Source organism: Ammospiza caudacuta, chromosome 5 (genome assembly GCF_027887145.1).
Source record: "Ammospiza caudacuta isolate bAmmCau1 chromosome 5, bAmmCau1.pri, whole genome shotgun sequence".
Classification (NCBI taxonomy): domain Eukaryota; kingdom Metazoa; phylum Chordata; class Aves; order Passeriformes; family Passerellidae; genus Ammospiza; species Ammospiza caudacuta.
Window position 1 is genome coordinate 11,398,904 of NC_080597.1, and position 13,995 is coordinate 11,412,898.

Consider the following 13,995-nt stretch of genomic DNA (forward strand, 5'->3'; position numbering starts at 1 on the left):
TGCACCAAGCCTTGCTTCAGGATGAACCCTCCTGTTCACATAAGTGTGGAAACCCAGGGCACAGGGAATATTTCTCTGTCTGCTCTGGGGTGCCCTGACCCCCAGGGGAGCACTGACTTTGACCCTCATTCATGGAGAAAGTTTCCCAGACTTCAAGATAGACTGGAATCCACAAAAGTGTGGAATAGATTATAGAGAGTACGGTAGGTGTATCACTTGGTGAGAAATTTAGGATTTGGGATTTTTAGTATGTTGTGGACGGAAGCAATATGGAGGGCACAGGGTGTTGTCCTGGGTTTTATCTTCCTTCTTCTTCATGGGTTTGGGGGCATTTTGTAATTGGGCAGAAAAGTCTGCATTGTGGGTTCTGTGGGATCAGTTATTGGGTTAAAAGGGAAAATAACCTAGGTGTCAGTTCTGAATTGGATAGTTTAGTCTTAAAAGACCTTGTAACAAGAGATTGTTGGCCATTTTGTGCCTTCGAATGAAAAGCTGCCCAACTCACAGTAGTGAGACTGTTTTACTGATAAGAAATAATCAACACCTGAGTCCGAACACAAATTACTCTGTCAAGTCCCTTCAACCCAGACCCAGAAAAACCAATGACTGGTACCCCCACAGAGAAGCTTTTTTTCCCCAGCAGCTGGCAGCTGTTCCCTTCCCTACAAGCCTGGGGAGGAAGGCAAGGACTCACTGGTGTTCCTCCCTGTGAGGGAGGTGATGCTCAGGCGCCGAGTCACAGTGGGAGATTTCTGCTGGGGCGGGGTGCGGCACTGCTTGCCCAGCTCCTCGTCGGACGTGGAGGACACCAGCTCCCCAATGAGGATTCTCTCCAGACTGCCATCATCCACGCCTTTTCCCAGCCACCGCCCACAGGGGAACCTGCACAGGCCCAGGACAAGCACAGGTCAGCCACACACACAGAGCAGCCTGGTCTCAGAGCTGGGGACAGCTGGCAGCCAACAACACTGCTAACAGGGATGAAGAACCATCTTTGCTCCCAGAAAATTCTCACCAAGCACAGCTCTGCAGGAGCAGCCCCTGCACCACAACTGATGGTCCTTAGAAACAGGGAAATATGCAAAGCTTGTGTTACACATATTTTATGGTTTGCATCTTGTTTTCTGCTGAGTTATTCTGCACTTGCACCCACAAATGACATGCAGCCTTGAAGAGCATTGTGATGATTAACAACCAAATCCCCACAGAATTTCCACCCAGCTGAGGCTGTGACATCTCTTCATACTCAGACCTTGCATTTTACTGCTGTACCTTTGGACCCCATACACAACCCTAATGAAATCCATGCACATGTCCATACCCAGTCATTTTATCCCATGTTCTCCTACTTTCCCATATAACATTGAAGTCGACTCTGAGATCTGGAGCTCACCTCTCTGAATTGCAGTTTTCCAAGTTCACATTTTTTAAAAAACCTGTCTCTGCTTAGCCACATTTTGTAAAACCAATGATGAATTAGGAGACCATATTGACACAGAGGTATGTGCTCAATGTAAGATTAAGAAACCATCAAAACTTTTTATTTTCTTAGTATTTCACCCAGACCATCATTTCAGCTCTTGGACTTTCAAGAGTCAATTTGTGCCCAACTTTACCCCACTACTTTAAATCAAGAGATCTAATTACTAGACACAATCATACCAATCACTTCAAAAGTATCCATACGTCTGTTCTGTCTCAGAAAGATGCAAAGAAAATCCTGCATTCAAATCTCATTAAATATTTATCAGATTATCAGACTTCAACTAGGGCTACTGAAATGACAGAACCAGGGGGGTGGAGGAAACCAACCCAACCCTATCAGGGACTCAAACCAGCTGCAATCAAAGTTAAAGAGAAGGTGAATGCCTCCTTGCTTTCTCTAAATAAATAATTTCAGACAAGAAAAATGACAACTTGTTGCTTACTTGTACGTGTGTCCTGTTATTTCATTCCTGACCATGACACAATCAACCAGCCACTTGGCCAGCAGCCCTGAGTTGTCATGACCAATCTGAACGGTCGTCAGCTTCCCCAAGTTCTGGCACTGAAATGAGTAACAGTTTTTGCTTCATTTCAAAAAGAACAGACAACACACACCCCCACCACATGCAGGCATATGGTCAAATATAGGCTTTTATTCAGTTTTCTAGCTCTCTGTAGTTTATAGAACAAGTGTTTTCGACCAAATATGCAGAGTATTTGCAAAAGCAGCATAATTATTTTAAGACAAGAGAAAAAGAAATAAAACTCTTAAAAGCTTGTGGTGAGATTATATTCTTTGTTGGGATCACTCACTCCGAATATTTCTGAGACGTATTAATTACACATTTCTGAGTAAGGTGATAAAAAGGTGTGCTTTTGCAGAAGAAATAGACCTTTAATACAAACAGCTTTTCAAAAATCCATTTGGGGCATACTGACCTTCAGCTGACTCACTCCACACTATGCAGCAGTCCCTAGATCCTTTATTATTTTCTAAGATTGATTTTCTTATTGTTGGCCCAAACAAAAACCACTAACATGAGACTCAGCATCACAAAGACACAGAAGAAGGAAAACAAGGCACTGTGAATTCCAGAGCAAGATGTAATTGTAGGTGGGGCTGGCAACAACATCTGTTAATGTCACCTAAACACTTCCCTTGAAATACCTTGGTTTTCACTGCTTCTGATGCTGCCAAAAAAAGCAGCTTGGGCTGACATTTCTACAAGTGGGTGGCTACCCAAGTTGATATTTTAGGAAAGCTTCAGCCAAAGGAATAATCCAGAACAGAATCAATATGGTCCTTAGAGATATCTAAGTATGTCATTTTGCCTGTTAGAAGCCTGGAGATCTTTTTTACAAAACAGTAATATCTGAATGATACGTGGGCATTTATCTCAAAAATATCCTTTCTTTGTCAAAATCAACCTGTATTTGGCAAGAGGCTTTTTTTGCTATTGTTGTTGAAGATCAGTCTGCATATGCTCAGTGGATGCAACCTCAATTTCAGTAGCAGATTTTCCTACAAAATGACTCCTTAATGGATACGGTACAGCCTGGAGCTAGAGAAGCTTGATGGGGCTTTCCCTGCAATTCCTGCTACCAGCTGCTTTGGCATGGCACTGAGCCAGCCTGAAATTGCTGGGTGGGAAAGCAGAGGGGAAAGCAAAGAGAAAAAGCCCCAGCAAGCCCAGGGGAGAGAGCCCATTGGGGATGGCAGCTCCTGGTGTGCCACAGACAGCACCTGAGGCTGGGATGTTGAAGAGCAATGCCAGACAACTGGCCCAGAAGAAATTTGGGACTGGCCAGAGGTCAAAAGGGACCTGGGTGGTGGTTAGTGGAAAGAGAGAGTGAAAGAAGGGAAACTTGGAAGGGAGATGAGGAGGTGGAAATAAGCACTAAAAGGGACAATTAGGCAAGGAGGTGTGGAAGGGAATGAGATGTAGAAATAGATAGGCAAGGTGAGGAATTCTGGGCTGGACAGGGACAGCAGCAAGGCCTGTGGTTAAAAGTGGTGTGTTCTCACAGGAAACCTTCATCTCACACAAGAAGACCATGCTATTTTCCTGTACATATTTGAACCTACAGTGATGCTGAAAATCAGGACAGAATCTGAAATGCTGTGCTCTTAAAAACCCTTCAACAAATTCATATTTATTTGGAAGCACGTTTAAAATTGTAAGGAAAATGGGAAGAGCACGTACTCACCTCAAACGTCATTTCTAGGTGGTTTTTGGGAATCTGCATGACACCACTATCTCCCAGCTCTCCTGACACACATATCCACGGGTTTGATGTGGTTATTGCATTGCTTAGTTTTTTGATGGGAATTATCACTGACCTGTAAGGGATCACTGCGAACAGGCAGAGTGGGAAGCACGTTAGCCTTCTTTTATTTTTTTTTTCCTTACAGTAATCGCAATTTCTGGGGCAAACCACGCCTTTCCCTTGAAGGCAAGCTCTGGTTGCCGGTCTCGGAGGCGGAGGGGACCCCTCCCGTGAAGGGCGGCGGTGCCGCACGGTGGAGCTGCAGCCCCGCGGCGGAGCCGGCACCGCACGGGCGGGACGGAGCCGCCGCCGGAGGATGGGGCAGGGAAGGAGGGCATGTCACAGCCCTCCAACAGCCTGGCTGGGAAGGGACCTCTAGAAGCCATCTAGTCCAGCCCCCTGCAGGGAGCAGACTGCTCGCAGCCCCGTCCAAGCTGACCTTGAGCACTCCCAGGGATGGGGCATCCCATCCCATCCCATCCCCTATGCCAAGGTCTCACTACACAAAACGTGATAAAAACTTCTTCCTTATATCTAACCTAAACTGACCCCCCCCCCCCCCCCCCCCATTTAGTTTAAAAACATCACCTCTTGTCCTCCTGCAACAGGTAAATGATAAAATGTTTGTTCCCATCTTTGGTATAGGCCCCCTTCAAGTAGTGCTGACACCACAGCCAGACTCTCAGGTCTGCTGTGTCTCTGTGTACATCCCCCACTTTATTCTTATTCCTGCTCTTAATCCCTTACTCTTCTGCTTTTCAACCTGTGCCACCCATACATGCTGAAGACAAGGACTGCCACCCACCCCAATTTGGATTTGGCTCTGACACTGCACCTCCAGCACAAGATCCACTCTCCCCATATGCTTCACAAGCTGCCTTTTGGACTGGGGAAGCCAAGCCAGCCTCTTTTATTTTCGTGTGCCAGCCAATCATACTGCACTCAAAAAATACCCTCAGATTCCAAGCACTTGTCCTGCAGAAGAAAGCTGTTAGGCTGGATGCCCCACAGAAATAAGGTAATCAAGGATGAATAAATCTCTTTGTGCTGCGGTAGTTCTGGGGGATTTATTGCTTTTAGAGGGGAAAAAGTAGAATGAGTGCCTGTTTTGACAGCCATGTAAAACTTGCTTCAGTTCACTCTGAACAGGCAGGAAAATTAAAAATAATGGCTGCCCAGGTGAATCCAAATAATTAGGTCACCTAATGGGATCTTGCTTTTTCTGCATTGTCCTGTACTGGCGAGATGAAGATTAATTTCCAGATAGCAATCCAATCTCTGCTCTTCTCCTTACATGAGAGAGTGAGAAAGGGAATCTTTCTGGCATTTAAGAAGAGACAAAAAGAGATTTAAGATACAAAGAGCAGCACAAAGTATTTCATCCTCTAATCTTGCATCTCCTCCTCAGTCTGCGGAGAGCAGACTTCTGTGCGCACTTAATGAAGGCCAGAAAGAAGCATTAGGAGGTAGAGGACTTGTCTGGGAGGGAAACTGAAAGAAACTACATAGAGAGCAGCACTCCCTGCTGATTGCTCTCCTTTGTGCAGTGCTCTTATCCAGAGCACTCCCACACAGCCTTGGCTCTCCAGCTGGTTTCCCAGAGCAACACCCAGCACCCAGGAGCCCTGCAGCAACAACCAAGGCTCACAGATAAGGGCTCAGCTACTCAGGCACCACCAACATCATCTCTTACAAACCATGACAGCAACTAATTTTTAGTCAGGGGGAAAAAAATTGATTCTCCAACTCACTGATCGTAGTGAAGACACTTGTGAAGCAGAAATAATCCACAGCATTGAGCGACAGCAGGTGATACAGAAACTGTTCCCGTTCTTCCTCACAGCGCAGGAAAGCGTAACGCTTGTAAAGCTTCCTGGGAGAAACAAGCACATGGCATTTGAGTTGTTGCTGTTGAAAGAGCACCAAGTGTCTTAAAAGGTGTTTGAATCTCAAAACACCAAATGAAGAGTGGCTCTTAATGAGACGTATGACCCCCCAAAACCAGAAGCTGCTAGAAACCCACAGAGGACATGTAAATGTGCTACAGATGTTTTACAGAGCACTCCCACAGCAAGGCTGCTGAGTTATCTCAGTTTGGGGTTTGCTGAAAGCACAGGTAAAAACTAACACTACTCACAGCAGCAGATCTGAACCAACACACAGCAACCCCATTTCTTCCCCACGCCTTCCCACTGTGGAATGGTCTCCTCTAACAACCACATCTTCCTTCTGCTCCCCACTGTGACAGCAAACTCAGCAGGATGCACCAAGCAGCAGCTGGGGCCCTCCCACCACCCTGTCAGCTCAAGATCTGTAGGGCTGCAGTGTGGCTTGGATCAGTGCAGGGATCTGACCATGAACTAATGCCTCCTTCCTGAAATCTGTGATGTGCTTTCCATGCAGAGGAGCAGACTTTTGCCCTGCTGGGTGGGCAGCACCACCTCTCCCAGCTCCCCCCTGCCCTTCAATCACTTCTACTGGAAACCACAGTACCCAAACAGGGTGCCTGGCTGTACCCCAAGCAGCACCACCTTCACAACATGAAATGAAGGTTTGAAGGAAAGAGCTGGCTTACTTTGCAAGTGCCTGGTTGGAAAGCAGCTGCTTCAGGTGCTGAGACAAAAGCTTCTTCTCCAGAGAAAGTCTAATCCAGGCTCGGGCTCGCCCCACATCCGTCTTTATCTCACTCATGTTCTGAACGTGCCTGAAATGTGTGGGGAAGAAAATAAATAGATGAATCATAAAAATTCTGCATGCTTCAAATGGCAACATGCAGTGTGATGATGCAGCAAGTGAACTGGAAAATGTCTTCTGACATGATTTCTGGAGAGATCCCCAGCAGGGCCCCCAGAACCCTGCAGTGGGGCAATGAGATCCCAGGCTGGCACCAGGACATGGGGCAGCTTTTCCTGGGCATGGCAGCCCATAGGAGCTGCTCTGTGGCTGCCTGGCCAATGTGAGGAGGGGTAAATCTGCTTACCCCTTCATTGCCCAAGGTAGGTGCTTTAATGGACACTGCTAGGACTTAAAAACAGCAATGGGTTGTTTAAAAACAAGTGGCACCTTGTCAGACCCAGTTAAATCTCAGTTACACCTCAAGCTGCTGACCTGAGGTGTGTCTGGGAGGGCAGAAGACAAAGTCCTGAGGGTTTCTCCAAGCCACAGTGGCTCTGAAGGCTCTAACAAAGCCCCTTGAGAGCAGCAGCAATGGCACAGCTGAGAAAAGGAGGACTGCTGAGGCAAAAACAGCAGCAGGAAGCTGCAAGCAGAATCACATTTTTAGGGATAGAAGAAGCCTTCCTGTAAGTGATAATTTGAACAGCCCTCCATATGTCTTATCTATAGGAAAGCAGAACTGTTCCATAGGGGATTTCTTCTACAGTTATGCGTTTTTCTTTTTAACCTTCCAACATTTCAGTTTGGAGAACTCTAGCTTTAGAGCACAGGAGTTTTAGAAGAGGAAGAGAACTGCCACGGCAGGACAAAGCTGCTTCCAAAAACTCCCCACTTGGTTAAATAAAAAACAAGAAAAGTGAGTAACAGTTTTCAGCAGAGGAAAGAAAAGGCTCAAGTTTCTTAATTTTCATAAAATCTGCATGTTAAGTGCACAGGCAGTTCAGCCCTCCAAATCTCCATGGCAGGCTCCAAGTACCATCAGCTGAAATCTGAGCTAATCCCAGCTGCAATTTACTGTCCAACTCCTGCAACTTCCTTGACAGCCCTCCACGCATTGCTGAGTGTTGTGGAATGTGGCAATATTTACTCCAAAGGAAATCCAACAAAGTCATGCTGTGACTGATGCTTTTTACATTGACTACTATAGTCTCGTGCTTTCCCCCATCTGTTACACCCAAGTGTGTGCTTTGTGTTATATTTAGTCCCTGCATTATTTGAGCAAACTACTCTCTTGTTTATAGAGCCTCTAACAGAGCAAGCCCAGGACCTTTAGGGCAAATTTGCAAAGAACAACTTGGAGCTGTCCAGAAATAGGAGTTTTCTCTGCACAAATGAAGAGCACGCAGAGCCCAGGAGCCCTGCTCTGTGCCAGGCTGACCTGCAGGCTGAAGCCTTGCTCCTGGCAGGGGAAAGCCCTTCCTGGCTCAGAGCATGGCAGCCAGCATTAGACTTTCCAGCAGAGAGCTGGACACGTGACCCCTGCAGTCCTTGAGAAACAGGATGCATGCTACAATCAACTACATCGTGTTGAGACACTCTCCTCAGACATTTCAAGCCTTTTGAGATGGGAAGATCAAAGCACACACTATCATCTCCCTCCCCTTCCCCTGAGTGCTCAGCTTGAATTACATCTAATATGAAACACTGAGCAGAATATGTTATTTCACTGGGAGAAGATTCAAGTGCAGATGGACTCAACCTTATTCCACGCACGCTCTCTGTGCCTCTTCATTACCTGTGTCTGGTTCAGACTAGATAAGCCTTAATTGTGCATTTGGGAAAAAAAATAAATATCTGCAAGCATGCAGCTTGCCAGAGATATTAAGAAGATTCAGTAATCAGTCTTGGTGTCAGCAAAAGCAGAGTGTAACAGAACAGAGCATGCAGGAACCCAAATTTATTTCACTGTCAGTTGTGAGAGTCAGAACAGCTCTATTTTTATCAGTGACCTAAGTGTAAGCACCGTATGCTCAGCACTGCACAGCAAATTCTTCTCGTCATAGCACTAAGCAGCCATTTCGATGCAACTCCCCTGGTTTGGACTTGCTTTTAATCCCATTAGTAATAAAGAAAAATCTATTTGCCCTGTCAAATGTAAGCCTGGGGTCTGGTGAACAAACCCTGTGCAAACAGCTGTGCTGACAGCAGAGGTTGCAGCTGCGCAGCACCGCCGTGCCCTGGGGATGCTGTGCCTGCTCCCGTGGCAGCACAGTCAGGAAGGAGCCTATAGCTCACCCCAGGCAGGCAGCAGGGCTTTGCTCAGCCTTCTTTTTGAGCACAGCAGGTTAAGCATCACTGCTGTGGGCCCAGGGGCCAGCTCACATCCTCCAATGCAAGCTCCCTGAGGAGGGAGGCACGACATGGGCATGAAGCAAGTGCTGATAGCAAGGAAGAGCTTGCCCAAAGGGGAAGGATCAGAAACTTGAATCCAGCTGGACCAAAGGTTTTGGGGAGGCCCTGATGTTGACTGGCTTGATTGGATGCTCAGCAATGCCATGCTGGAAGCAGGCTGTAGCTGGAAGAGGGGCTAGAGAGATGGGGCAGATTGTGCCAGGGGAAAAGCTGGAGGGAGAATCCCCAGGCTGGCTTGTGCCACTGGGATTCCATGCACAGAACAAAAATAAACACCCTGAGCATCTTCCTGACCACATTTGAGATGCCTGGCTTTCAGAGGGGAGGTAGAGGACACACCACAGTACCTGTGGCACATGGCACACTCAGAGCATGACTGTGACTCAGCCCTGCTTTTAAGTTGTTTACATAGCCTTGCATGAGCCATCAGAAACAAGCCCTGCTTAAGGCAATGCTTAATCCTCCAGCCATTAGTTCAGTCAGCACCACAAGCCCTGCAATTTAACAATTACCCATCCTTCAACTTCAGCCTGGTGTGCAAACAAATATTAGGCAGCATTCCTTCCAAGCAGGAGAAAGTATGCCTCAAGATTACAGATGACAAATTCAACTCACCATCTGCCCAGCATTTTCCTATGACCAAACATATTCATGGACAATCACAAATACCCAAGATATTACAAAAGGTAACGTTCTGCTTCTGTACTTCTCTGAAGGGCAGTAAGAAAGACTTTTGTGATTCAAACAAGAGAGCTCAGATCCATGCTGGGCTTTCATTACTGCAGTGGAAGACAGACCCATGCATGCAGCAGTGAGCACACACAGCCCCCTCTGTCAGCCACCCCCCCAGCACAGGAGCTTCTGCTCCAGATCCTCCCTCATCCTTCCCCCACACTGACCCTCTGCATGCCTGTCAGTCTCCCAGGACTGAATTAAGGAGAGAGCTGCCACATCCCATGAGAGGGATGCTAAAATGGCAGACACATGTTCAGAATGACCTCTTGGCACTACATTCTATGCATTCTCTCTCTCTCTCCCTCTTTTACATGTTGTTTTAGCAGTACATGGCATGTCATGCTCTTTGAAATCAGAACAAAAGACTCAAACTACAAAGCATCAAACTAAAAGGTTGCACACTGCAGGTGGGGAGTACAGTGATTTTTTTTCCCCAGAAAAATCTGACTAATCTATCAACCCACATAGTAAAATCACATCACTGTAATCAGGGTTCTCTGAACTAACTACAATAAATCTTATTTTTTACCCTAAGGTTCTTTTGCCATATTTTTAGGTGTGAGAAGAATGTAAGAAGCAGTACTCATGTTGTCTTACATGTTTAATTGCTCTCAGCTCTTTACAGATGAGCATTATTGCATTACTCCTCCTCCATTTTCATGACATGTTTATCCCACTGCAATCCTTAGCCCTGGCAAGACAAGTATGAAAATAGTGGCCTGACCTGGCAGTGGCTTAATCAAGGAGATGCCCTGAAGAACTTCTGCCTGCTGGTGTCACACCAGTCTCCACCTCTTCTGACCCTCTAATCCTTCTGCTTCCAAATAAACACTGCTTGAAAAGGTCTCCAGAGCCAGGCTGTGGTCCACTTCAGAGAAACTGTCCTAACTTCACATCCCAGCTTTAAACTCACCCAACTTCTAGGTCTGATGAAACTTCTAAGCTTGTACATTTATTACTTTCTGCCATGAAATGCTAGTTGAAAAGAAAGAATATTGCTCAGGCATTGTGAGCAGGCTTTATGTCCCTTTGCTTTGCCTATCAACTGTACTTGCTGGGTCAGTAATTAAAAAATGAACTGAAACAAACAAACTGAAAATACCAAGGAATTGAACTTATTTGCTGTTATTTGTAGAAGCTGGCTTTGTTACTGGAAGAACCCCCCTGGGAAAACAGAAATTGCAGTAACATATGTGTGGTTTTCATTCTCTGTTCACTAAAAAAGATCAAGTGAACACACAAAAAAGTTTTTCAAAACAGAAAGGCAACACATTGTAGATTTCAATGTGGGCTGAAGAGAAGGTTTAATTCTCCTTAGCCTTTGTAGACTCGAACCCAGTGAGGATGTTTACCTTATCCTACACAATTAAACCCACAATTCATGCTTTAGGAACCAAATTGCATACCTCATGTCTTGTATCAGGGACACCCTCAATGTAGGCAGAGTAATTCCTGTATCAGACTTTCGTCTTTCTGTTCCACCACCAACTACAGTGGAGAAAATACACACAGTTAACACAACACTACAGTAATAGTCTGCAATACAAAAACAATCTTCACTGGCTGGTTACGGCACTGTTTCTGTGCATTATCATTAACTCTATCCTGGAAATGTAGAAGCAGACAAAATGAAAATTCTGAATATATTACCTATTTCTTCCTTAACTCAGCACTGAACCTGGGAGATCTAGCTTCTTTTTTTTTGTGTGTGAAATACCTTAGGTTAAATCTGTACAGCAGTGAGTTTTATTAGTGAGAAGTTTCTATGGAAAGCTCACAACTGAGAACAACTCAAATAAAATTAAGCTACAGTAACATATTCAATGCAAAGAATGCTGTGCATTTCAGTTCTCTGCTCTGATCAAACCACTTTGTGGTGACACATTTTGCTCTCAGGAATTTGTGCCTGCCAGCCAGATTGTTTAGTGCATTACTCACTGAAGCTTATTAAAAAGTTCTTTCATGAGAGAGACTAGTTTGTCCATAAATGCCTCTTTGAGGACTGATCATAAAAGTTTCCATCTGCAGGATCTGAATTGGAGAGTCCTTGCAAGATGACCCACTGAAGTTCAGAGACTTTTACTACAATACCCCATCTCAAAGTTTTTAGAAAACCTCTCTTTAAACACAGAAGTAATTTACTAATTGTAAGGGGCCAAGCCAAAGCATAAATGGAGCACCTAGACTGATGGAGAGAGATCAATTTCACAATTTCTGAAGTACCACCCACCAGTAAAAAGATTTACTGAACATAGAGTTATTCATATTGGGATTTGAGAGACAGATTATGCTCACTGAAAGAAAAATGTCAGCTCTCTTATTCCCAGTTCCACACTTTCAGCTTCTTCAGGAATTATTTCTCATGGAGACAATGCTTCTCAAACCTCACTCAATGCTCATTAAAAGGGAATGAAGGTAGTGCACATGCATTAAGTGATTTTCCAGACAAGGATAAGAAATATGTGCCTTGGCCTCCAGTGATTTCAATCCATTTTGTCCAGACATCAAGACACCCCCACAATGACTATAAGAAGTCTCAAAAGGTAAATGTGGTATTACAAAGCAAATACACTGAAAATCCTGCACAGGTTTCATGTGGTTGCTCTGTTCCTCCTATGGCCGAGTTCATTTGCTGTGATGGACTCCTTATGGAGTCACCTGCCAAGTACTCACCTGGGGACTCTGCACTGTGCTCTTGCTTCTCTTCTCTCTCCTGGTACTGAAGCAAATGGGACCACAATGCAGATTTCCCCTGAAAAAAAAAAAAAAATAGGCAAAAAAATAACCAGTAATGGCCAATAAACATGGCAGAATAAGGAACAGCATTTGAATGGGCAAAATGTTCAGTAATGGAAGCCAATCCTTCTCTCTTGGGCCATGAAACCTCAGGAAGAGAGAACCACCCCACTGATTCAGCAGTCACACCACCCACCTTGTTTCTTTGTTCTCCCTCTGGGTTTCCTTTGTGAAGGTTGAAAGGGAACAAACCAAACATGTACTTGACAACATTACTGCAATGTCCAGAGGGGAAAACCCCAAAACAATCCCCCCTCAAAAAACCCAAACATATAAAATCTTTGCAAAATATGAACCAGGGACACTGATCCCAAAGACATCTCCTGCTTTATTTTGGGGTTATACCATTGAGTAGCAGCGTAGAATGCAGAGATGACATTCAGTATTTACCAACCTGCTTGACCTGCAGACCATGGCTCCAGATTCTTTCTAGCAGATCACAGAGACTGGCAATCAGTGTGTTTTCCTCCAGACCTGTTATGTTGGCTTCTCCATGTCCCAGCTCAACTGCTTCATGGCCCATTTTCTCTACCAACATGCGTTTAGTCTATCAAAAAAAAAAGATCGCAACAGTTTCTAAGAATGTTATCCAACAAGGAACAGAATTTACAGATGAGTTTACACATTCTTAATCTAGAGACCATGGCTAACAGAGAAAAACTTCAAATCTATTTGCAGAGACTGTAAATTAACGGAAATAATTATATTAAAAAGTTTTGCTTAATTACTTTGAATCACAGAATACCCTGAGTTGGGAGGGACCCAGAAAAACCATGTCCAGTTCCTGTGCCTGCACAGGACAGCCCCAAGAGTCACACCATGTGTCTGAGAGCATTGTCCAAACACCTCTTGACTTCTGGCAGACTTGGTGCTGTGACCACTTCCCTGGGGAGCCTGTTCCAGCTGTCCTACTTCTATATCCTTTATTAATTGTCTTATTTCATTGCTGGTGATTTATTACCAAGCAGAGACCAGAACACATGCTCAGTCTTACTTAGCTTCCATTTCAATTCTTGTCACAGCTAATAAAGTTTAACACTCAGGTAAAGGAGTATACTACCAACTGCAACAGACACAAAGAAGTTTTATGTCCATGGCTATGAAATCTTCTTTAACACCAGGAACTGTTATATTTCATTTGCTATGCATAAACAACATGCACAAGCCACTCATGCTGAATTCTTCCCTTTTGACCACAGGTCTCCAGGCCATTCTTTTAGGCTACATGTAAATATGAAAAATTAAAGGAAATCCTCCAGAAGATGTCTGATCATGCTGATTTCTCCTTCCTGTCCTTTCTACTTCCATCAACTTCAACTGCATAAACAGAAGAGAAATGAAAACAACGTTCCTTTCAAAACACGTTCCCTTCTCTTCCAGCTGTTGAAAAACACTATAGGGCCATCCATCCTGCAATAACCATGCATTCCAAAAGAACCATGTAATTCCAGCTGTGAACCAGGAGAACATCTGCACGTGCTCTTTGAGCTCACTGCAATCCAGGAGAGAGCACCCAGGGTATGGACCTACCTTCATGCGACATTCCTTCAGCAACCCTTCCACAAATTTCCAGTTGGTCTGTGCAATCACAGCTGGAGAGAGGTCTGACAGTTTGGGCTGCCTTAAATTTTTACCTAAACTCCTTGCCTCCTGCATGTATTTCTAAAAATAAAGAGAATAATT

At 44.9% G+C, this 13,995-nt stretch overlaps 1 protein-coding gene across 2 annotated transcripts in view; it reads right to left on the bottom strand.

Annotated features, from left to right (window-relative positions):
- Nucleotides 1-13,995, bottom strand: part of DENND5B (DENN domain containing 5B) — a 105,427-nt gene that overhangs the window by 6,147 nt on the left and 85,285 nt on the right. For both annotated transcript variants that reach the window (XM_058804570.1, XM_058804569.1), the window contains 9 exons: nucleotides 13,843-13,974; nucleotides 12,707-12,859; nucleotides 12,190-12,268; nucleotides 10,923-11,004; nucleotides 6,329-6,457; nucleotides 5,505-5,626; nucleotides 3,694-3,839; nucleotides 1,929-2,047; nucleotides 695-882 (listed from right to left, as the gene is read on the bottom strand). In XM_058804570.1, the coding sequence (XP_058660553.1) occupies nucleotides 695-882; nucleotides 1,929-2,047; nucleotides 3,694-3,839; nucleotides 5,505-5,626; nucleotides 6,329-6,457; nucleotides 10,923-11,004; nucleotides 12,190-12,268; nucleotides 12,707-12,859; nucleotides 13,843-13,974 (1,150 nt within the window). The remainder of the gene's footprint in view (nucleotides 1-694; nucleotides 883-1,928; nucleotides 2,048-3,693; nucleotides 3,840-5,504; nucleotides 5,627-6,328; nucleotides 6,458-10,922; nucleotides 11,005-12,189; nucleotides 12,269-12,706; nucleotides 12,860-13,842; nucleotides 13,975-13,995) is intronic.